Below are 24,850 nucleotides of genomic sequence, written 5' to 3' on the forward strand. Positions count from 1 at the left end.
ATATCCTGAAGACATTCACACTAAAATATTCAGTATACAGGATTTACATTTTTTTTTTTTTAAATAAAAATGAACAGTTTGTTTTCATTACAATTAGGACAATTCTATACTATACGGTTTAAAGCATAAATAATCACTCAAAATTGTTTTTGAGCTAGTTTTCAACTAGCCTACACATGATTTCTCAGATTTTTCAGCATTTAGTTTCACAGTAAGTGTATTTTTACAGGAGATAGCAAGTGAATTTTATAAAATAGCCTACATTTTTTTTTATCTTCACTGCTTAAACCAGGCTTTGACGTTGCAATTTTGCCTGAAAATTACACAAAATATTAAAAAGTACCCGATACAAGCCTTCATACACTAACAAGACTTATTTAGATGTGCCGGAAGAGAAAGAGAGATAGATTAAAAAGAGAGACAGAGTGACAAATATATACTGGAAGTTGTGCACTTTGGAAAATGCCTTCATGTGACTGTAGTGGTTTTGGGTGCAGGAAGTCGACATTGTCATTTGTAGGAGCAGAAGTATGAGAAATGTAAAAAAAAAAAAAAAAAAAAAAAGTGATGAAGGAGTGTACAAGAAGCACATCACAGTGCTGAAGGCAGCAGAAGGAGGAGAGCTCAAAGAAACAGAAGGACAAATGCCAAGTACCACAAACGATAATTCCACGTCTTTTGAAAAACTACGGCCTTTGTGTTGCATTTGTAATTGTTGAGCTTTCTTAAGAGGAAAGATAGAGAGAGGAAAGACTTTTTTTGTGGAGGTGGCTCTTCTGACATCACATCAAGCACTTTGAAGTGAATCAAAGGTTTTCTGAGGAGGGAAACAGACAATATAGTGTGTGACAGACAGGAAAGAAAGCACAAGATATAAGAAAAGAAGAAAAGAAGACATATTTCATCGTTGCGAGATCTGTTTCAGAGCCATGGAGAGAAAATTGGTCCTGAGAGCTGTCTTTCTCTTCGCTTTCTGTCTTACAAGAAGTCTTGCATCAGGTTTGCTCATTATGTTTTCTTATTGCTTGTTCTCATTTTATTTGGGCTCTCTTGGGGATACGTTCATGCAAAGAAGACCGAGGTGTTTGTTGGAATATGTCTGAAAATAAATAGTGCAATTTTAATAAGAGAGAGAGCGAGAGAGAGAGAGAGAACTAGATTAATTAGCTCAACAATACACAAGGAAGAGGTTTGTTAGCTTAATTAGCGTAGCTTAGTCCTTCCGGGGAAACCTTTTAATTTATTTATTTATTTATTTACTTATTTATTATAAATGGTGTACAGTTCAGGGTTGTACAGGGTTCCCCTTTTGAAAGAACCACTTTAGGAAGTAAAAAACCTCTTAAATCCTCCAGAACCCCCAAGGATAGGAAACCACTGTGTTAGAAACTATTACACCTCACTTTTCTTATTATGAAGAAAAATTGTGATTTTATTGGTAAAATTGATATATATGTCAAGTATATACTTATCACTGTTTTGCTGTAAGATATTTTATTTTTCTTTACTCTATCCTGTCAAAAGTGATTGATTGTAACTGAGCCTTATGGTGAATTGAACAGAAATGATTCTGAGTTGTAGCTTCTAATCTGTTGGCACAGTTTAACCCACAATGGAAGGAAAGTTTTGTATCTACGCTGTGAGTAGGATGGCCTGACTTTCATTATTTCTGCAGTAGCATGAGTCGTTTCCCTAACACTGTGTATATAGATAAGTCAGTGCACGTGTGTTTGTTTCTTTTTTAAGACCATCTGCCATGACGCAGCTTTGGGGATTCTTGTGGGAAACTCACTCGTTGAGGTTTTTTTTTTTTCTTGTAAGACCACCCTTCACTGTAGAACTGAAAAAAGTATGCCAACGTAGATCAAAGAGATAAAAATGGAACGAGATGACATTTTGATCACTGTAACTGTCAACTTTGCTTGTGAATGTGATGCTCTATTTTGTTTTTGTTTTTGTTCTGTTTTAACTTCACATTTAGCCTGCAGTTGATTTTTCAAATAACAAAATGACTCCAACAACTAACAAAGCAAACCAAATGTTTTAAAAAAATGATCCATGGCTAACATTAACATGATGAATAACAGCATTTAACAATACTTTTTGTTAACAAAAATTATTTGTTCATTTACACCACAAGTTATGTTGTTCTCACATTAACTGTTACTAACACTCTATGGACTCGTAACCCTCAGGAGCAGATGGCAGAGCATCTCTTCATGCTAACAAAACACTGCCCCGCTCTACTTCAACCAATGAAAAACTTTCAGGTAAAGACTTAGAATTCATCCCTTCTAATTCATTGCTTCTCTCCCATGGACTTCCCCAAATGTTTACTAACCAAGGCCATTTGGACAAAATGTCAACTATCATTCTTTAAAAAAAAAAAAAAAAATCCTTAAAAATAACACCAAGTCCCTTTTCTTCTTCCTAACAGGTTTTGTTTTCATTGAGGTTTTCTTCTAGCGCTACACGTTTTTACATGCTATAGTGTGTGTGTTTGTGTGTGTGTGTGTGTAAAGTGATCTTGAGTGTTATGATAGATGATGTACAGATACACCCATCAGAATTTCTTATTGTGCACCAGTTTGTGGCTGGTTTTATGTCAGACCAAATATACTATATGCTATAGTTAGAATAAGAGGAAGTCACATGTACCCAGTTATAAATTGCAGAAATGGATAAGACAAGTCTGGCATAAACAGGAAAGATAAATGTCCAAGTGTGTCAACAAGATGAGAAAGGTTTTTTTTTTTTTTTTTTTTGCTCAACTAGAAAAACGCCTAAAGAGCTTGATGTTGTGTAAATTGTTGTTCTTTTAGTCGCTTTACTAAAAATCAAAATTCATGTGTGTTAAATGTGTCTTCCAGTTTTCAGGAATGAGTCTGTTGAATTGGGCAACACTGTCACCTTAAACTGTACCAAGACAAAGATCGCATGGGATGACATGATTTTTGTCATCTGGAAAATTAATTTGCGAGACAAAGAGTGTATAATTGCTGTGGCTCAAAATGACTCAGACCACGACACCTGCCAAGATGGGAAAAAGTTTGCCATCACAGAGGAAACCTACCAGCTGATCATCCCAAATTTTTCTGTTAAAGATGAAGGAAATTACACCTGTGACATTTCGTACCAATCAGGTGGTTGGTTGGAAATTATCAAGGTCTCTGCATTTGGTAAGTGTACGGTCTCTGTACAGCGAACATAGAGAAAATTCACTGCAATAATGGTCTCACTTTTTATTGTTACTGTGCAATGTCTCTGTATCTAATGGTTGCTATTTATATACGGCTTTATATTCGGCCCTTATAGGATCAATAAAGTATCTAAAAGGACAGGGAGGGTTATTACTTTGGGACTAGTGTATTTTATGTAAAATATTTTATGTAAAAAATATTAACTGCTGACCAAAAAGGAAAAAAAAATTATTAATGACATAAAGAAGCACTTTATTTTCTTTTAGATTAATTACAGTTGATTTCAACTAATGTTTACTGTATATGCATAAGGTTTTACATTTTAACATCTCCTTTAATAGTAAAGTAGTAAATAGTAATAGTAAAATAGTAAAGTATATTTAACAAGAAAAAAAAAAAAAAAATATTGATACAGCAATAGAATGCTCCTGATGTGGGAAGCCATCTTGCATTTTTTACCCATTGACACTTGCAAGCAACAAGTTACTCAGGTCGCTTGTAGTTTGTCTATTGTGAGCATGATGCAGCCACTTATAGGTGTGTGATTAACAGATTAAAAAAACAAGCTAACTGTGCTTGAATTAATGTCACACAGCCACCTGTCACTTTGTTGCTTACATGCAGGTGTGTAGGGTCAGTCTCTAGAGAACCTAAAATAATGCTAACAAAGATTTAAAGATCTAAACCTCATTAAACGGTAAGAGGTCTATCTGAACCAGCACTGATTTGTAGCCTGTGCATTACTATACAGTATAATGGTCAGTAGTGCCAGTAGTACCACGGTCATTTGACACTGTGGGTCCAGAAATTCCCTGTCAGGTTTATTCAAAGAATATCTCCAACTAAATTGCATATCACTATGAGGTTCTGTGTTTGAATCCTACCAATGCTACCCATGATTTTTGCTCTACCAATGTTAACTCTCTGGGAGTTTAAAGAGAGCATAACTGGCCACAGGATCTCCAATATATGGCAAATTGCTAAGCTTGATCTGTAAAGATATATTCTTTATCATTGGATTGGGTAAGATGATGTGCACATCAGTCAAACTTATCTTATTAAAATGTCTCCCCTAGCCCGTCCTAAACTATCTGGCTGGCTGGAATATGAGCACGGACATCCTGTCGCTGTGTGTGAAGCTACAGGCCAACCAATAACCTCCATCTACTGGGAAACACCATGGAACTTATCCTCTCCCAGCACACAAGCATCTGGCACTACAGGGCAGGGTTCTACAGTGATTAGCCGCTTACACCTTCCTCGACATGCTCCTTATAGAAATCTCACTTGTGTGGCCACTGCCAGTGACCTCAAGCACACCAAGACTCGATTTAGTAACTTCACATTTAAAGGTAAGCCAACCAGATTCTACAGTCTACATTACTTAAAAGAACATTATTGTAATCCAATTGAAATAAGCTGATACAGTGGGGTAAAATATAGTGCAATAATATATATATATATATATATATATATATATATATATATATATATATATATATATATATATATATATACTGTACATGGTCTACATATACTGTAGGGTGAATTAAATGCATATACCGTAGAGTGAATTCAATACATGTACTGTTGGGTGAATTAAACAACAATTGCAATGACTCTTGCACAAATTCTCATTAAGTTGAATAAGAAAAAAACAAAACAATTCCTTACTTAAGTTCAAGCACAGAATGACATACTCCAAAATCTACTTTGAAAATAAGCAAAGTGTATAAGATAGTGTCACAAATACAAAAGATGCCTGGGTCTGAAATCACACACATTTGGGGATTAGGAGTGTAGTCAAAGTAAGGAAGAAAACACTTGGGGGCATGCATCCATCCATTTCTATACCGCTTATCCTTGAGGGTCACATGGAACCAGGAGGTGTGGGGCACAAGGCAGGGTACACCCTGGACAGGGTGCCAATCCATCGCAAGGCACAATCACATACACATTCACACACCCATTCATGCACTATGGATATATCAATCATCCTACCATGCATGTCTTTGGACTGGGGGAAGAAACCGGAGTACCCGGAGGGAAACCCCCCACATCACAGGGAGAACATGCAAACTCCGCACATACACAGGTATGTGGCAGGAATCAGAGCCTCAACCCTGGCGGTGTGAAGCAAGCGTGCTAACCACTAAGCCACCGTGCACCAACTGGGGAAATGCAATTATAGGAATATAATCAATGATTGGTTGAAAGTTACTGTTACCACTATTATGTATTATTTTCCTATCACAGCACATCCCAAAGTGACCTGCTATACCACAGCAATTTACCAATGATTAAACATTTTTTTTGTCGTACTTGTCATACTATGTCATAGTTTTTATCCATTAATAGTTATTTATTTAAAATTGTGTAACATCCACTAATAACAAACTCCTTTTATTATATACATTATAGCAGCTATAAACGGTCGTTCCCTCACTAGCCTTTTTTTCTTTCTCTGATGAACTTAGATATAAAACGAAAATGGCAAATCCCTGATCTAAAACATGTCTGAAAACATAAAGTTACCGCTTTACCTCTGACTTCTACAGAATTATAAGTGTTGACGTTTAAGTAAAGTACAAATATTTGACCAGATGTTTTGAAATGTTAAACTCCTGTCTTTTCAGATGTACATGTCAAATGGCCCATTGTTCTCGTGGGAGTTTGTGCCACCTGCTCCATTGTAGCTATTCTAACTGGACTCTACATCATGCGCAAAAATCTCATGCCATTAAGGTAAGATAGTGTTGGCAAACACATTTGACAGAGTAGTTCTCTACACCAATGACAGTGTTAACTTGATTCTTCATACTCTATGGCTGAACACATGATTGTAGTACCATTTGATACTTGTAAATGATAAAAATTAACTTCTAAGAAATCATGCAAGTAATCTAAGAAAACATGCATTTAACCAATCTCAGGCAATAATCTATTTTTTTACAGGGTTTCTTCACTTGACAGGCTGTATTTTGTTCTCAAATGAGTAACACGTTTGAAAGTAACAAGGTTTTTTAACAAGGTTTTTTTTCATATAATTAGCAAATGTAAAAAATGCTGTTAACTACCATCCAAGCTAATGGAATAATAACATTTAGGGCATTCTCATAATGTACTTACAATGTATTTTTAGTGATAGTTTACTTTCAATCTATAATTTGGGTAACAGGGATTTTTAATTATTTTTATTTTTATTTTTAATGAGCTCATCCTTCAAAATGAAAATAAAGAAAAAGAATGAGAGAATGCACTTTTCTTCTTCCAAGAAATAATTTTAATAATCATATATTTGCTTTATTGTATTGAATATATTCAAGATACTTTCCATTGCTGTCATTTTGCAGTGTGTATCAAGCATGAGATGTAAAATGGATACAAACATTATTAGAAATAATACATTTTAAGTATTTTAATATTTCAAGCAAAGTAAAGTGTAGTTATGGTGGACTGGGACTGGCAAAAATGCTGCTTTGTAAATTCTGTAGAGGTTTTAATAATCTTTTAAGTTATGTTGTGAAGGACACCATACTTGTCTTTTCCATATAATTTACATTCATTTTTGTAAATGTAATATCAGTTACACAAATAGCATACAGTAAGTGTTTTGTACATACTTGCTCAACCACTTTACAATAACAGCATGAATAATCATGCACTAATACCTGAATTAATACTTACTTAAATATGAACTAATGATGAGTTAAGGCACATACTAATCATGAACTAATCTAATAAAGGTCTAACCTTAACTACGACGTGAGTCTTATATATTCATGCGTGAATAACAACTATAACAACAGTAAGTATGTTAGTACATGTTTGTTGGTTAATGTATTACTTAATCTAACATGCTTTATAAGAACAAATATGAATTAAATGTGCATAATTTCAACTTGTTTATATAATTTTCCATATACAGCTGCATACACAAACATTCACGCATGAATTTATTAAGACTCTTGTCATGGTTAAGGTTAGTCCTTCATTAGTCTGTGAATAGTACATGCCTTAACTTATCATTAGTTCATATTTAAGTAAGTATTAATTCAGTTATTAGTGCATATATACTGTTATTGTAAAGTGTTGCCATGTAAATCAACCATTTATTAGACATGACTGCAAGATAAATTTTGTGTAAATTTGAACTTCTAGTCACTATTTCAAGTTTTTCTGTTCTAGCTTCTTGTGAAACATTTCTGTGCTTCACCAACTTTAATTAATGGCAAATATTGAGTAGTCTTATATAGTGAATATACAATAATATATAAATATATTACTATAAATCTATAGTACTATCTACTACTATAAAGCAGACAAACAGCTTCTAACTGAACTGTACTGAGCTGCTGATGTGACATAGTTTCACTTAAAGTTAATAAATTGTGTTTAAAGTTTTAATTTTGTTCTAATATGTGATTCATGTTTGCTAAATTAAATTTAACTTCACGGTAAACACCGTGAACGATACTGATGTATTGAATAGAGTTGTTAAAATAAAGCGCTGCATAGAAAGGTTTCCTGGTACACATATTAATAATATGTGTGATAATTTATGCTGACCTTTTTATCTAGTCAGCATTATGTCATTCAAAATGAGGCATTTATGATCTTGTTCATTGATTTGCAGCATTTTTAGAAAGATTTGCTGCAAACCAGACATCCCTGCACCAAATGAAGAAAAACCTCAACAGGTAAAATATATTCCTTCCTCTTTCACACAATTATATTTCATCCAGTTAATAATGATAACGAAGCACTTTTTGATGTGTGCGGTGAAACAGTTTCTTGGTGATGAATATTTTCAGCCCCATGATCCTGAAGAATTGCAACCCTATGCCAGTTACGTGCAAAGAGTGAACTCCATCTACAACTCTTCAGCTGAACTCTTCAACGCGTGAATCACTCCAGACTTACATGAATGCACAGACATTTCTGATAAAAGCAGATCTCTGATGTGCCTACGATGTCATGAGGTTTGCACTCGGGAAATGCATATTCATCAGTGCACACCTACTCTGTGGATGAAATTACACACGAGTACTAGTACTGCTGTTAATGAGAGCTGATGAAACCTTTTCAAAAGAACATCCTCCATTGTGCAGACTCTGATGAGAGAAACACCAACCAGAGTGAGTCAAAGTGAAAGAATGAGTGGAAACTGAAGGATTGTCTCATGATTTGGAAATGTTCTACTCTCAGTTCAATTCACAATATAAAGAACCGTCAGTGAGAGCTGTATAATTAGGACTCAACTGAAACAATGAAAGTGGAATACGGGACATTTTAAAATAGATTTTCTCCAAGTGAGACATGTCAGTGTGGAATTTGTTGTGTTCTTTCTCCATGTGAGCTGGTGCAATATACAGAACACAAGCAGCCTGATTAGTACTGTAGGATTAACCAAGGAATCTTCTTAAGGAAACATATTTGTGTTACCTTATCAGAAAGAGTTCAAACTGGAAACTTGTCACAGAGGTGCCAACAGTTGTAGCATTTACAAATTTTGGCTGCTTGCTACAGCGTTACAGGAGACACGTGCTTTTTCAGATAAAGCAGCAATCAGACAGAGTGCATAAAAAATTCTATGGCAAAAAAAAAGCTAATTCACTGAAGTTGAAAGTACATGAGATGTGAACGATACTCATTTATTTTCGGTTACTTTCACTTCATGACTTTATCTAGATCAATTTTGACTTGTAAATTCACAAGCCCGTCTTCTGAGCCTATCAAGTGGGCGTGACCATGGGCTCTTTGGTCAAAAGATTTGAGGACTTTTTTTTCTTACTATTGCTTTAGGAACATCTAAAAAAACCCCTAGCATCTCATGCAATGACGTATCCATGGGTTTTTGTAGTAAAATTCAAGGGTATTTTTTTTCCTTTCTGCCTGCTATACTGCAAAAAAGGATATCTTAGCAAGTGAAAATATGAGCAAATGTAGCTAATATTTTTTATTATGCTAATTATACATCAGCCGCATAATTTCAGATGCTTTTTCAGGACATATTTCACTTTAAATTTTCTTATTCTGTTTTCTATTGGCAGATAATTTATCTTCTTTTTGAAAATTAAAGCTTAATCGAGAAGTTCATTTATCTGGCAATAAAGCAAAAATGACTTCAAGCTTGAATGTAGTAAAAAAAAAAAATGCCGAGAAGTAGATTTCTTTAATTTATAGTGTATTTGGTACATCATATTCTTATAATAGGGAATATTAGATACATTTGAGCACATTCAATATACTTTCACCTGATAAAATGTAATATTTTACAGTGTATGATTTTCTTGCTATCCATGTTGGCACCTCTGCTTAAGTATCCAAAGAACATTGATGGGTTAATTTTTCTAAGAGTGAATGAATTTCCTCTAATTCCACATTGTCAACTATAACAACTGTTCTCTTGATTCACACACACACACACACACACACACACACACACACACACACATGTCCTATATACAGTCAAAATTTACATTGAGGTTAATTAAAAATTTTATCATCTCTGAAAAATTGTAATTTACCATTCTACCACTCAGACTAATTATCAGTATATTATCAGTATAATTATCAGTTTTCATCAAGTTATTAGAAAAATACTGTTTCTAGGACAGTAGTTCCATTATCTCTTTCTAATTCTGTTTGACTTTTCCTTTTCTCCTTCACAATCTGTTACACACTGAAATAACTATTTTTACAGTTATCATTGTGTTAACGAATGCTGAAAAAACTACAGGCCTTCGCCTACGTAGTACATCCTATTATGGGGCAAGTAAGCATTATATAATTATATAATTAAAAAGAATTCCATAAAAAGTGAGATAAAGAAGAAAAGACAACGTAAAAGCATGAATCAGTTCTTGTAGGAAGTTCATTGGATTAACTGCACATTTTTATTTCACATTTAGAAATTGGATTTCTTCTCATTTCATTATTAAAGCTGTAGTAAGTCTCGTTGTAAGTAAGGAATAAATCATAAGGGGGGGTTTGTGCCACCCTGAAGTTGATTATTTTCTAATTACAGTCTGTTCTGAAGTGTTTTAATGTTGTTATACCACATTTTACTAAATAATGATATGTTGTTACATTGAATGCTATGTAACTTCCACAAATCAAAACAAAGCAAAAAACAAACAAACAAAAAACGCAGCTCGTCAAGTTAGTGTACACAGAAATGTGTAATGTGTAATGTGTAAAATCTTCTGTCTTGACTCATGGCAGAAAAATTTAACTGACTGTAAGAAAATAAATAATTTTTTTTGAAATTCTTGTAATTGGAGACTCCTTCAATGAATGTTAAGTAAATGTGCCCTTGCAGAAAGCTTCACCATATCACCAATTATACATTTCACTTCAGTGCTGTGAAAAAGTATTTGCCCCATCCTGATTTCTTCTATTTTTGTGTACAGGTGCATCTAAAAAAAATTTTGAATATCGTTGAAAAGTTGTTTTTATGTAATTTAATTCAAAAAGTGGAACTTCCATCCATTCTAGATTCATTACACATAAAGTGAAATATTTCAAGTCTTTTTTTTTTAAATCTTAGATTATGTCTAGAGTCCTCTATACAAGTCCTTGTGAATTAGTTGTTACTACTCAATGATGTGTGAATTAAAAAAAACCTGTAATTTAGATTACACTGACAGAGGTTCTACCCAATCAGAAATGAGAATTCAAAACCACTGTGGAATAATCATGCACTAAAACCTGAATTAACACCAGGGGTGGAAAGTAATGAATTACATTTTCTTGTGTTACTGTAATTGAGTAGTATTTTGTGTACTTCTACTTTTTAAACTCGTTTTTAAAATCTGTCATTTTACTTTTACACAAGTATGTTTTGTTTGAAATATTGTACTTCGCTACATTTTAAATCACATTTGTTACTGAGTAAAAAAAAGTAAATAAAAATGTAAGGAAAACAATCATGCGATTTGAATGATGGGCAGAAGAACAAACTGGCGCTAAAATCACACGAAAGATGGACATGGACAGTCAGACAGCAGTGGTGCAGTCCCTGCCGAATTCTGCTGAAGTTGAACTCGAAGGAAATGAAGTGAACCCGTGGCCATTTTTAAGTGACCACTTCAGCTTCAAGCGCAAGAAAGGCAACAGCTTTATTATGCAGTGTAAGCTATGTTTGCCCAGAGAGACGGTACAAGCAGCTTATATAAAACTCGTCATCAAACCTGTGCAAGCATGTAGAGGTAATTAAATACTACTTTTAATGTTGCTTTATTAGTTAAAAAGAAGTTTTCATACCTTAGTAAGACACTTTGCTTAAAGTAGCTAAAAAGACATGGGTACATGAAATTGCTAATGGTTGGCACTAGCAAACTGCTGGTAACTACAGTGGGGGAAATAAGTATTGAACGTGTCAATATTTTTTTCAGTAAATGTATTTCCAATGAGGTTATTCACATGAAATTTTCACCAGACATCAGTATTAACTCAAGAAATCAGCAAATATAAAGAATTCACAACATTAAAGTCCATAAATAAAGTTATGTGTAATAAAGTGGAATGACACAGGAAAAAAGTATTGAACACACTAACTGAAATTTACTTAACACTTAGTGGAGATGTCTTTGTTTGTAATGACATCTTCAAGACGCTTCCTGTATGAAGAAATTAATGGACCGCAGTATTCAGGTGTGATTTTGGACAATTCTTCTAAACTCATTGTCTTTAAATCTTGTTCAACTGGATTCAAGTCAGGTGATTGACTGGGCCAGGTGATTGACTCTGAAATCAATTAAGAGTTTCCTTTGCTGTATGCTTTGGATCGTTGTCCTGCTGGAAGGTCCACCCATGTCTCAGCTTCATCATCCTGGAGGATGGAAGCAGCTTCTTCTCAAGAATCTCTCGGTAAAGGGCTCCATTCATCGTTCCTTCAATTATATGAAGTCTGCCAGTACCATGTGATGAAAAACAGCCCCACACCATGATGCTTCCACCTCCAAACTTCACTGTTGGTATAGTGTTTTAAGGGCGATGTGCAGTGCCATTTCTTCTACAAACATGGTGTGTAGTATAACAGCCAAAAAGTTCAATTTTGCTGTCGTCTGACCAGACTTCACTCTCCCAGTATTTCAAAGGCTTGTCCACATGAGTTGTAGTAAACTTTAAATGAGCTTCGACATGCCTTTTCTTTAAGTGAGGTGAGCATGGGGTGAGCGTGCATAGAGGTCATGGCGGTGGAGTGCATTGTCTATTGTTTTCTCTGTGACGATGGCACCTGCTGCCTCCAAGTGTTTCTGGAGCTCTTTCCTAATGGTCCATGGCTCTTGGGCTACTCTTCTGACTATTCTTCTGACTCCCTTGTCAGAAATCTTGCAAGGATCTCCTGTGGATGGCCGGTTGATGATGGAGTGATGTTGCTTCCACTTGCCGATAATGGCCCCAATGGTGCTTACTGGAAGGTTCAGAAGTTTTCAAATATGTCTGTATCTGATTCATCAATATTTTTTGCAACAATAAGGTTGCAAAGGTTTTGGGAGAGCTCTTTGCTTTAATCCATCATGTTCCTTGTGTGACACCTTGGTAACCAAAAGACTTTTTTTAGATCATCAATTTACTAGCCCAGCTGATATTAATTTGCATGGATAGGGGCTAAAATTACTTATAGATTTCAGCTGGTATCTGCCTTACCTTGCCTTGGAGAACTGCTTTTTCTTAGCGTGTTCAATACTTTTTTCCTCATCCAGTGATGTTTGTATATGCAGATGCATATGGCAAATTATATAAACATTTGCAATTATTCCCGTTTAATAAGTTCGCAATATCATGAGTGAGAGAGTCAACAGGAAAAGGTAAAACAGAAAAATAATCTGCAAGTTTTACCTTTTTTTTTTTTTTTATTTTTTTTTTTTTTTTTTTTTTTTTTTTTTACAAAAAAGAGGTTTGGGTTAAAATGACCTCAGAGGTCACCGACTGGGTCAAAATGTGTACAGGCATTTCGAAAACTCTGGAACACAAGATGTACATGTTTATGAATTCAACTTATAAATTTACAAAAAGTCAGAAGATTCATGATTCAGTTTTGCCCCAGATATTACAAGAGGGTTAATTCATATTCTTTCTTATAGAGCATGTTTGATTTAGTTTACTCTTAGGTGTTAAAACATCTCTGCTATTGAACAGTACATAAAAGCTTCTATAACTGTATATAATAACTGTAGTGCTAAATTTAACTACAGTGTGAGTCTTATAAATTAATGGGTGAATACCAACAACTTTAAGTACATGTTAGTGCATGTTTGTAAGTTACTGTATTAATTAATGTATATAAGAAAACTGTCATAATTAATACAGACTGTATTGTATTTGTCTGATGCCATATGCAAGTGTGTCAGAGCTATAAACCTTACCCTTGTTTTTAAATGAATCAGTTTGAAAGAGTGAACGTGTGGAAACTGATGGTGAAGTGTGTGTATTTCTCACTCATTGTGAAAGGAAAGAAAAGATGATATAATCTGTGAGATATTACTCTCTCACTCCCTTGCCTCAAGGAAAGCAACCACAGCATACTTAAAAAAAAAAAAATTATTAATCTGAATTTGGGATTCCCCATGAGTTGAACTGAAATAGTTCTATTTTGGTTGAGCTGTTGTGCCCAGTCATGTCAGTAGGTTTTGTGTCACTGCTGTAACAAGTATGTGGCATCATCTAGAGGCGATATTCTATTCTTAATAAAGTAGTCAGACTGAAGTGCATTTACCAACTGGTAAGAAATTTTTAATAAGGTTTCTCTGTTTAAACCAGGTAAATAGAATTTACATAATTACATTATGGACACAAAATGAAAAATACATTCAACATAATTAAACTTATACAACAAAAAATAAAGGCAAGCCAAAGGTCATCCTAGTGATAAAAAAGTTCTGTTATCCATTAATGTTTGTTACTGTCAGATGGAGAGCTGAAGCCCTGCTGATAAGATTTGGTGCACATGTTTAACCAGATGAGTCTGACATATAAATGAGGTCAAAAATACATGTATTTTGTATGTATATAAATGTACATATTTTGCAGATTATACTTTCCATAAATATAGCTAATATTATTCTTGCATAAGTTAAGCACACAAGGCTTTTAAGCTCAGGTCATCAGGACATAGTCATCTGCACAATCCTCGTTGTTGTCCAGTTTTTTCACCGGCTCAGAGGGAAGCATAACTACAGCATAATGACAGTCATTGTCCATGGAGTCTCTTCTGTCAGTGTTTGTGCCATGCCCTGCTGTATGGTCCGTCCCATGATCAATGGTGGCGTAGAGAACGTCCTCCTTAGGTGACATCTGTGTATAAGTGTAATAAAATTGTGTATTAATCAGTGTATCAGGTAATGTTACAGCTAGGTAATGTTATAGCTACAGCTAGTTTAATCTGTAGTCTAACACAACTGTTCCAGTCAGTTAATGTCTAGTGAGCTCAGGTGGTCTCAAACCTGGTCCAACTTTATACTGTGTCAACAGTACAATTGGGCAATTAGAACAGGGCATGGGTTTTTGGAAAAATACCTCAAAACACAATGGGATATCATAATGGGATATCTAGCATTTTAGCAGGGAATGAGAATGGTAAAGATTCTCTTTGTGTTGACATCTGAAAATGAATGGTTCGTTTTCTGGCCAATATTTTAGGTCATATTATAGGCTAACACAAACACAACTCTTTGAGTTGAAATCTATATGGTAGAAAAAATAATTGATTTAATAAAACGATAAAATTAGTCTTTTAGAGTGAGTTAATTCATTCAGGTGGTTGAATTGGTGCAACCTCGTTGAGGGAAGTGGCTGCTCAGTGGTTAAGCTATTGAGCTACAGATCAGAAAGCTGTGAGTTCAAATCTGAGCACTAGTGGCCATAGTTGAGTCCTGAGAAAAACGCTTCAACTGCTCTGAAGTTGCTTTGGCTAAAAGTGTCAGCCTAACGAGCAAATATAATGGGTTATATTTGGATTTTAAATTTACAGTCCAGTACTTGAAAACATACTGTAAAATAATGCAAAAAAAAAATTATATTACAGTACTTTACTCTAAACATGTTTTTTCAATCATTTTAAATCATTTTAAAATTATATGAATTTTACAGTACATTTGTGCCCAATTACAGATGATTACAAATATAAATGCACATGTACAAACTGCAGGTTTGGCTCATGTCAGTTATGGCGTCAAAAGCCATAACAAGACATTTTAAAGGGTTACCTTCATGGTTACAAAACAATATTTGCCAACCTCCTAATGCATACTTACACTCCTGTATGCGGAATTACGTGGGAACTGTCCTCATATTGCAAAGTGTAACCCTATATATAAATGCATACTTAAATTGTCAGATACTCTGTAGTTGAACATATCTATGAACATATCTGCAGGTCAAATAACTTTATTTACCCCACATACTGTTAAGTATGTTACAACAGTTAAGATATGTTTGTATAGTTATGCAAGCCAAAATAGAAGTTCATACATATGTATTTGCCTAAAATGTATTTTTCTAATAACTGCATACATCCCAGTAGTCACACTATGTTATAGTTGCATGAATTGTTTATTTAGGTGTTAGAGGAACAATAAATAGTGTCACCAAAATCTTGAGAATTTAGTCAAAATAGTAAGCACTGATGCAGCACCCTCATACTCTGTGAAGGTAAAGACTGGAGAATGTTTTACACAGCCAAAAGAGAACATTTTGACCTAAAAGGATGAAGTAGGTCTGATAGTAGGGCAGAGCACTTTGACATCACTAATAAGTTTTTATTTATTAAAGAATAATACATTATATGTGTTTAATTTTATGGAATGTCAGTTAAACATGTTATTTCCTGTCATTATTTATGTTAGAACAGCTGTATACCACAATACTGTGAACAGCTCCTTTTATAGAAAATTAATCAACACCTTCTGAGCAATTGGAAGTGAACACAGTGGACACAGAAGTGTTATTCTTCTAAAGTTCTACAATTCTTTCACGACTAATCAAAATCGTATTCAGCCAAAATAACATCTTATACTGCACTCTTCCAGTACATTTAAATATTCTTGTATGTATGTATACAAATATTCTTGTATGTTTTCTTGTGAGTTTGCAAACAAATATTAAAACACATGATCATATTGTTATTTTAACTTTTTAAGTTAAAAACAAGTCTCTTGGTGTTGTATTTTGTTTGTTTGTAAGTAATGTGTGGGAGGATTGTGGTTTCGTTCGATGTTCCTGAGAAGACCATAAATATCTCAGCATTAAATAACATCATCTAAAACAGTTCAACACAAACTAAATGACAATTAAAAGTGAATCCACTAACAGCAAACAATGTTAAAAATTTAAAGACACACACACACACACACACACACACACACACACACACACACACACACACACACACACACACACACACACACACGTATGTGCAAAATAACTTTTTGGTAAATTTAACATATTAATGGCATTGAAATGTGCTTCCAGTATCCTAATTGGTATGTTCAACCATTTTAGCATATATCATTTTAGGTTTTCTAATTGAACTGAGCAGGGTTATTGGTAAGAGTGTTTTTACATTTCCTGTCCCACTTTCATGATACTTCATGAAGGGGTGTAGTTTCCATCATGCATGGTTTACTCAGTTAAATACCAAAAATAAGATCAGAATGATTTTGCTGGTACTTGGTAGTCACAACAGTATAATATTTCCAAAAACCCAGGACTGCCATCCGTGTTAACAGGTCATTTCTATTCACATCACAGAAACAATGGCGAGATTGTGTGGCTTATTTGAATGTCAAACAACCAATGACAAATTGCAAAGAAAAATAAACTGCAGCTTCATTAAAATACTATTCAGGTCCTATGATTCCCTTCATAATGGAAATATAAATTCATGAGCATACCATAGGAGATTATTAATTGAGTTGCAAGAAATTTCTGCTCTTGGCTTTTTTTTTATGTTAGCCACACACATTGTGCCACTTTTAGATAATGTGATGTAACCACAGAATTGCTAGGACTATTTATGCAGTAGCATTTTAGTAATATGCTAGACTCCTGTTAGGTGTTTATGTCAGTGCTTGCCATTTTTTCATTTGTATTAGTTTTTTTTTTTTTCATTTTTAAATTGTCTCATTGCTTTGTTGTTACATTGTATTATATATGTCATAATATAATTGTCTGCATTTTTACTTTCAGATGTTTTGTTGCTTGTGCTATGGTCAGGACACTATTTTCTGAACCCTGTGTCTGATGCTTCTAATCAAGTTGCCAATATTGAATGTGTGGTAATTTGCATAATCTGAACGCTATACCCAGAAAATCGACTTAAGCAGGAACATAACCTCTCTGAATACACATAAATAATGATGTAATTTTTGTTCACCAATTCCAGAAGAATACAGCCCATTGTGTTTGTCATGCTGTACATGAAGTGATGTTGTTGATTTAAGTTTAGCTTTGCAGTACACTTTTTTGTTCAGGTATGGCCTCTGATCTGTGATAAATAGACATGTATTCCAAGCAAAGTAAGACACAAGTGAATTTCCATTTCTAATGATACTTTTCAGCAAAGCATTTGCAATACAACATAATAGATAGAATGTCAAAGTAGCCAGTGCTAGACAGGCTTGGGGAGTAATGGAACACAAGTAATGGTGTTATGTAATCAGGATACAAAAAACTGGTAACTGTAATCCGTTACAGTTATTTCAAAAAACAAAGTAATCAGATTACAGGTACATTTTGTAAAAAATGGGAATACTACCAGGATTACAATTTTTTGTTCATTTAAAACCAAAGAAATTAATCTTTTCACATAACAATATAGACATCTGCTTGATTGGTTCTCTCTTGCCAGTCATGGCTCACATGAGTAACCTCCTGGTGCATGCGCAAATCAATTTTGAGCAAAGTTAATTTGGTAGAAATGAACACAAATTGTTATGGTGACCATACGTCCTCTTTTCCCTAGACCTCTTTTTCAGACCTTAAAAAAGCGTCCGGCTGGGATTTCTAAATTTGAGAAAATGTCCAGGATTCGGTCTTACTTTCATTATGATGTGGTTAGGGTCACCCTAGCTTTTGTGATGTAATGTTACCCGCATCGGGACAGTGATCTTTTATTTATTTATTTATTTTATTAAAAACAAATCCAAACATTGAACATGTTTTTAAACTCTAAAATAAGCTCTAAATATTGTTCAGTATTTTAGATCATACTGCATTTCTCTTTACTTTATTTACATCCATCTTCTACCGCTTACACCTTTTCAGGGTCACGGGGAAACCTGGAGCCTATCCCAGGGAACATCGGGCACAGGGCGGGGTACACCCTGGGCAGGGTGCCAGTCCATCGCAGGGCACAATCACATACACACTCATTCATACACTACGGACACTTTAGACAGGCCAATCAGCCTACCGTGCATGTGTTTGGACTGTTGGAGGAAACCGGAGTACCCGGAGGAAACCCCCGCAGCACGGGGAGAACATGCAAACTCCGCACACACATGGCCCGGGTGGGAACCCTGGAGGTGTGAGGCGAACGTGCTAACCACTAAGCTACCGTGCGCCACTTTATTTACATATGTAATTCAAAAGTAATCAGATTACATTACTTTCATATTGTGATACTTGGATTACGTTACTGATGAAATTTTTTATGTAGTAATTTTTAACTGTACTGGAATACATTTTTAAAGTAACTGTCCCAACCCTGGTGCTAGATGATAACTTGACACCCATTTGGGACGTTTCAGAGACATACTTTTAATTTATAGGCTCATTACTATGAAGGAAAAGTGACATAAAACAATGGAATTGTAATAATGATGTTCTTAGTCTCCTTCTCTTTCTCATCATCGGTCAATCAGTCCATCAGCAGGTATACAGTAAAACTGCTGAAATGTAACTGCTATCAGTTGCTGCTACCATGACCCAGGAATAAAAATGTCTAGGCCTGTTTTTGGGACATTATTCAGTGTGATGCCATATTTGATTATGATTGTGTATTAAGATTATAGCCCACTGCACATGTAGGTCTGTTTATAATTTTCAGTGGGAACCTGCTTCTCCTGATTATGCAGGATTTACTAAAAATCTGTAACAATTTGCACAACATCCAACATCATTTGTATAATATTAAAATAAATGCAACCGCAATACAATCTATTTCGTTTAGTTGTATTCATACGTGTTTCTAATGAGATTGTGTTGTTTTTTTTTTTTGCTCCGCCCCTATCCTTGTAACCAGCAATTCTTATAACAAAGTTGTGTGTATTAATTCAGTGTGACATCCTCACCTGTCCTGCTGCCATTGGTAAATGTGGACACACAGCAATTGTGTGACGGGGAGGAAGGGAGGGAGAGATAGAGTGAGAGAGAAAGAGAGAGAGAGAGAGAGAGAGAGAGAGAGAGAGAGAGAGAGAATCAATTATGAAGTCCACATTATTTTACATTACTAGACAAATGTCAAATATTCCAGGTCAACTAGTCTTCCAACTCAGAGCAGATAGACTTGTCTTATAATCTTAAAGATGATCTATCACTTAGCAGTCTTTATCAGTTCTTCATCTGAACATTATCAGAATTTATGAAGACTTGACTACTCTTGGCTGAGTAGTGAAAAATTTCCAGAGTATATCACAAGTCATAGTGCCTTTCTACTACCTGACAATTAAGGAAAATGGCAACACTTTACTATAAGACCAACAAATCAGCAATATATTAATATTTAACCAATGCTTTCATAAAGGTGAATTCATACATGCTGTAATCCTTAGTGCACCAGGAAATAATGAAGCATATACATTAAAAGCCCCTGGGTTATATACAGTATGAATAGCCATTAATAATGGTAATAATTAAGTATTATCATCTTGTTAGCTTATTCTCTTCCTTAAAATCATGATTTAGAGTATTAATAAAGAAGAATTACATTATTAATAGTCTTTTTTGGTACACGGTGTAGCTTAACCCAAACTTTAGGTTGTTTACATTTGTAATTTGAAGCCAGCATCACTAACAGTTTGTTCTGAGACAACGCAATAACCAGAATCAACCCAATTATATTGGCGTGATGTTAAAAAATGGGCACCTGGTAATAAGAGTAGTTCCTAAGGCCAAACCTATGTTTAGAGTTGTGTATAGATGTGATTTTAGAAAAACTGTGAACAAAGTAACAACATGTTTCATGCTGGAAAACTTCTAAAGGGTGCCAAATTCCCAGAACCAACATTATTGCCTATTAATCTGGCTTAACTCACTCTTCATAATGTAAAGGACCTTTATTAATGCTGCAGTCATGATATTAATCAACAAAATGAGTTACCAAGATATTAATACTTAAGTAATACCATTGAAGTGTTGTTGAAATTTAGTGATCAGAATCAATTGTACAATCTCTTATTTCTCCAGTGTGCTTCAGTTTTCTTGCTATTCTCACAAAGCCATATTGCACCACATGGCTGGGTATTACACCATGCAGGGATTACACATCATTGTTTCAGAAAAGCATATATGTACGTATTTTCCAGATAAGACCAACCTTTTAACCCAGGATCACAAACTTTGCTGTAAATTGGACGGCCAAAATCATTTTCAGCTTTGTGTGCTCTTTATAGCCCTTGTTTTGGTGGACATAATGCTATGTATATGTATTTTAATAGTGATAAAAGAGGAAACAAATAAAATGATCCTTACCATCACCTTGATATTTGTCTTTTCTAAGGAAATGAGACAGGAATACAGGATTACTTCAGTTGAACACTGTACACAGTTTATATACAATGATCAGTTGGAATTTCTCTGGAATTCTCAGAAGAAATAGTACTAAACTGTACATTTCCTTGTCACTGATGTGGTACTTCTCAAGTGTATTTGGGTACTTCTTTTTTTTCATCTTTAATATATACCTGGATTATAGTGGATATAGTGTAAAGAATCGAGCTTTAAAGCTATACTACATGCACATTCATTCCAGTGACAGGAAAAGGACAGTTTACAACCCTCTTTTCTAAGAGTGTATTCAATGTCATCGCATTTATAGACGTAGTACAGATCTGCTAATGATGGTTATAACTCTGTTTATAAATTCAGCGATGACCTACCTTCCCGTGAAGCATGAGAGATTTCCCATAATCTGAATCCTTTTGCGTATGTAGTGTGAATTTGTGGTCTGAATAAGTGAAGAATTAAAGAGATAAGACGTGCTACTGCAGCTAGACAGTTAACCCCACCTCCTTTCATCAATAGCGGAAACATAGAAAGTGAGCAAGAGAATGAGAAGGGGACAGAGAATACAAAAGGTCTAACAAGAGGGTTTTTGTGCTTCCTTCTATTTCCTGTGTTCTGTGGTTTGCATATGGTCTTAAGCACAGGTCTGACAAACATGCATTGCAACCTCCCTCTAACTGAAATGAAACCCCCCTTGCATGCAAACTTTCTTTTTATTCAGACACATACACATTTTAGCTGTTTCTTTTTAAACAGCAGTTTATTATTATTATTATTATTTTCATTTTAAAAAGCAAATGCATTTATCATCACCCTTAACAACTTCAATGCCAATTATAACATCATGTTTCTATATTAAGTTAACCATGGTTGGGTCACATCTGATAGCATCACTCCACACATGCAAATTTAAAAAAAAAAAAAAAAAAACAGATTATTTGCATTTTTGACATCATGTTATCTTAGAACTTGACACTCTACAGTGCATAAAGAAAGTATTCACTGCACTTCACTTTTTCCACATTTTGTTATGTTACAGCCTTATTCCAAAATGGATTAAATTTATCATTTTCCTCAAAATTCTAGAAACAATACCCCATAATGACAACTTGAATGAACTTTGTTTGAAATCTTTGCAAATTTAATAAAAAATAAAAACAAAAAAAAAGAGCACATTTTACATAAGTATTCACAGCCTGTGCTCAATACATTGTTGAAGCACCTTTGGCACCAATTACAGCCTCAAGTCTTTTTGAGTATGATGCTACAAGCTTGGCACACTTATTTTTGGGCAGTTTCTCCCATTCTTCTTTGCAGGACCTCTCCAAGCTCCATCAGGTTGGATGGGGGGTGTCAGTGCACAGCCATTTTCAGATCTCTCCAGAGATGTTTGCTCGGGTTCAAGTCTGGGCCACTCAAGGACATTCACAGAGTTGTCCTGTAGCCACTCCTTTGTTATCTTGGCTGTGTGCTTAGGATCGTTGTCCTGTTGGAAGATGAACCTTCGCTCCAGTCTGAGCTCCAGAGTGCTCTGGAGCAGGTTTTCATCAAGGATGTCTCTGTACATTGCTGCACTCATCTTTTCCTCGATCCTGACTAGTCTCCCAGTTCCTGCCACTGAAAAACATCCCCACAGCATGATGCTGCCACCACCATGCTTTGCTATAGGGATGGTATTGGCCAGGTGATGAGTGGTGCATGGTTTCCTCCAGACATGATGCTTGCCATTCAGGCCAAAGAGTTCAATCTTTTTCAATCTTTGGTCTGAGAGTCCTTCAGGTGCCTTTTGATGATGGAGTTGTGCAGAGATGGTTGTTCTTCTAGAAGGTTCTCCTCTCTCCACAGAGACATGCTGGAGCTCTGTCAGAGTGACCATAGGGTTTTTGGTCACCTCCCTGACTAAGGCCCTTCTCCCCGATCGCTCAGTTTGGCCGGGAGGCCAGCTCTAGGAAGAGTCCTGGTGGTTCCAAACTTCTTCCATTTATGGATGATGGAGGCCACTGTGCTCATTGGGACCTTCAATGCTGCAGAAATGTTTCTGCACCCTTCCCCAGATCTGTGCCTCAATACAATCTTGTCTCTGAGGTCTGCAGACAATTCCTTGGACTTCATGGCTTGGTTTGTGCTCTGTCATGTATTGTTAACTGTGGGACCTTATATAGACAGGCGTGTGCCTTTCCAAACCATGTCTAATCAACTGAATTTACCACAGGTGGACTCCAATCAAGTTGTAGAAACATCTCAAGGATGATCAGTGGAAACAGGATGCACCTGAGCTCAATTTTGAGTGTCATGGCAAAGGCTGTGAATACTTATATACATGTGCTTTTTTGTTTTTTAATTTTAATAAATTTGCAAAGATTTCAAACAAATTTCTTTCACATTATAGGGTATTGTTTGTAGAATTTTGAGGAAAATAATGAATTTAATCAATTTTGGAATGAGGCTGTAACATAACAAAATGTGGAAAAAGTGAAGCACTGGGAATACTTTCCGGATACACTGCATCTGCTTCAGGTGTTCAGGGTGTGTGTGTGTGTGTGTGCGTGTGTGTGTGTGTGTGTGTGTGTGCGTGTGTGTGTGTGTGTGTGTGTGTGTGTGTGTGTGTGTGTGTGTGTGTGTGTAAGAGGAATTTCCATATATGAGGCTATGAGATGTGAGATAATGTGACCTATTCACATGAAGTTTGACAATCATACTTTTTCTCTGTCTAGGAATAAGTTAAAATAAGAGTATTCTATTTGAGGCAAAGATGACTTCACTTCCTTGTTTTGGATCCCCAAACTGCTCAAAATGGCCAGACTGAAAAAAAAGAGAACATTGACTTTGCACATAAAACAAAAATTAAGAATTCTTTAAACAGCATGCAATAGTTTCTTAAAATTCCTAAAATTAAAATATCCACTTAAAATAAGGAAATGGCATCAGATGACAATGTTATATCTAAGTGTCTTTGGTGACAAGAGAAAAGGCTGGAGCTTTACATTGTGGTGGTTTTTATGTATAAATCATTGATCATTGATCAAGTATATTCTTATAGAAGAAGTCATCTGGTGCCATTTCATAAATTAAAACGATAAAAGTAGAAGGAGACAAACATATTAACAGAGTAGCTGAAAAATGAAGCAAAGATCCAGTGGCCTTGGTTTAGCTTTGAGAATATTTGTAACAAGAAATGATTAGAGAGATCTCTGACTCTTCACAGTCACCACTGAAACAGGAAGCTGAACATTTCCTCTCAGAGGTCGGGTTAGAAGAAAAAAAAACGACACTTTTTTTTTTAGAGAAGCTAACTACGAGGAAAAATGTGTTAACGTTTCAGGGCCTGCTTACACATGCAAAAGAGAGAAATTCAAAATTGTGGGGGAAAATTATGACATGCATGTGTGTGTGTGTGTGTGTGTGTGTGTGTGTGTGTGTGTGCATTCAGTTTCACAGTGCAGAGTGTGTGCAGCAGTTTTATGCATTATTTTGTGGCTGCTGATGTGGTGTGAGTGAGTGTGTGAGTCTGTGTGTGTCAGTGGGTAGATGTGTGTTTCTGTGTGTTTCCTTTCATAAATATTCATCCCATTGAACTTTTCTACATTTTTTAATGTTACAATCTGGAACTGAAATGGAGTTAATTACAGTTATGTTATGTTTCTATACAAAATACTCCATCATATCTAAGCGTGAGAAAAAATATAAATGGCAAAAATAAAAAATAAGAAATTAAAACATATTCAACCCGTTGCTGTGAAACACCTGATTTAGTTCTGGTGTAACCAGATGCTATAAAAGGTCACATAATTAGTTGAATTAAGTTGACCTGTGCACAGTTAACATGTCACATGATCTCAGTATAAATACACATTTTCCATGAAGCCCTTAGAGTTTGTTAGAGAACATTAAAAAAAAACAAAAAACAGCAACATGAG

The 24,850-nt window shown here is 35.1% G+C and overlaps 2 protein-coding genes across 6 annotated transcripts; one reads left to right on the forward strand and one right to left on the reverse strand.

Moving 5' to 3' along the window:
* The first annotated feature begins 431 nt into the window (after nt 1-431).
* Nucleotides 432-8,518, forward strand: si:ch211-214p13.9 (cell surface glycoprotein CD200 receptor 1-A). Of its 3 annotated transcripts, none has more exons than XM_017469636.3 (7): nt 432-999; nt 2,196-2,270; nt 2,871-3,179; nt 4,277-4,552; nt 5,837-5,945; nt 7,837-7,900; nt 7,991-8,518. In XM_017469636.3, exons 1-7 carry the CDS (start codon nt 930-932, stop codon nt 8,105-8,107), a joined length of 1,020 nt encoding a protein of 339 aa, XP_017325125.1. In that variant the 5' UTR covers nt 432-929; the 3' UTR covers nt 8,108-8,518. The 3 variants fall into 3 exon arrangements, with proteins under 3 accessions (XP_017325125.1, XP_017325128.1, XP_017325127.1); XM_017469638.3 differs by having other exon boundaries at nt 436-999; nt 8,015-8,518; XM_017469639.3 differs by lacking the exon at nt 2,196-2,270 and having other exon boundaries at nt 433-999.
* Nucleotides 8,519-13,917: 5,399 nt separating this feature from the next.
* On the reverse strand, nt 13,918-21,525 carry si:ch211-214p13.7 (uncharacterized). Of its 3 annotated transcripts, XM_047156149.2 has the most exons (4): nt 21,308-21,520; nt 20,901-20,923; nt 19,502-19,509; nt 13,918-14,504 (listed from the first exon to the last, which is right to left on the reverse strand). In XM_047156149.2, the coding sequence occupies exons 1-4, from the start codon at nt 21,334-21,336 to the stop codon at nt 14,307-14,309; spliced, it is 258 nt and encodes an 85-aa protein (XP_047012105.1). In that variant the 5' UTR covers nt 21,337-21,520; the 3' UTR covers nt 13,918-14,306. The 3 variants fall into 3 exon arrangements, with proteins under 3 accessions (XP_047012105.1, XP_053536890.1, XP_053536891.1); XM_053680915.1 differs by lacking the exon at nt 19,502-19,509 and having other exon boundaries at nt 21,308-21,525; XM_053680916.1 differs by lacking the exon at nt 19,502-19,509 and having other exon boundaries at nt 20,901-20,966; nt 21,308-21,523.
* Between the last annotated feature and the right edge of the window lie 3,325 nt (nt 21,526-24,850).

The sequence above is a fragment of the Ictalurus punctatus genome, chromosome 6 (genome assembly GCF_001660625.3).
Source record: "Ictalurus punctatus breed USDA103 chromosome 6, Coco_2.0, whole genome shotgun sequence".
Taxonomy (NCBI): Eukaryota; Metazoa; Chordata; class Actinopteri; order Siluriformes; family Ictaluridae; genus Ictalurus; species Ictalurus punctatus.

Bases quoted from the DNA above. Each gene is read 5' to 3' on its own strand.
- si:ch211-214p13.9 (XM_017469636.3), top strand. From the start codon at position 930: ATGGAGAGAAAATTGGTCCTGAGAGCTGTCTTTCTCTTCGCTTTCTGT. The intron at 1,000-2,195 runs GTTTGCTCATTA...CGTAACCCTCAG, and splicing joins TACAAGAAGTCTTGCATCAG to GAGCAGATGGCAGAGCATCT. The intron at 7,901-7,990 runs GTAAAATATATT...GCGGTGAAACAG, and splicing joins ATGAAGAAAAACCTCAACAG to TTTCTTGGTGATGAATATTT.
- si:ch211-214p13.7 (XM_053680915.1), bottom strand. From the start codon at position 21,461: ATGTTTCCGCTATTGATGAAAGGAGGTGGGGTTAACTGTCTAGCTGCA. The intron at 20,924-21,307 runs GTAGGTCATCGC...TCATTTCCTTAG, and splicing joins CTCTCATGCTTCACGGGAAG to AAAAGACAAATATCAAGGTG. The intron at 14,505-20,900 runs GTAAGGATCATT...ACTTATACACAG, and splicing joins AGACAAATATCAAGGTGATG to ATGTCACCTAAGGAGGACGT.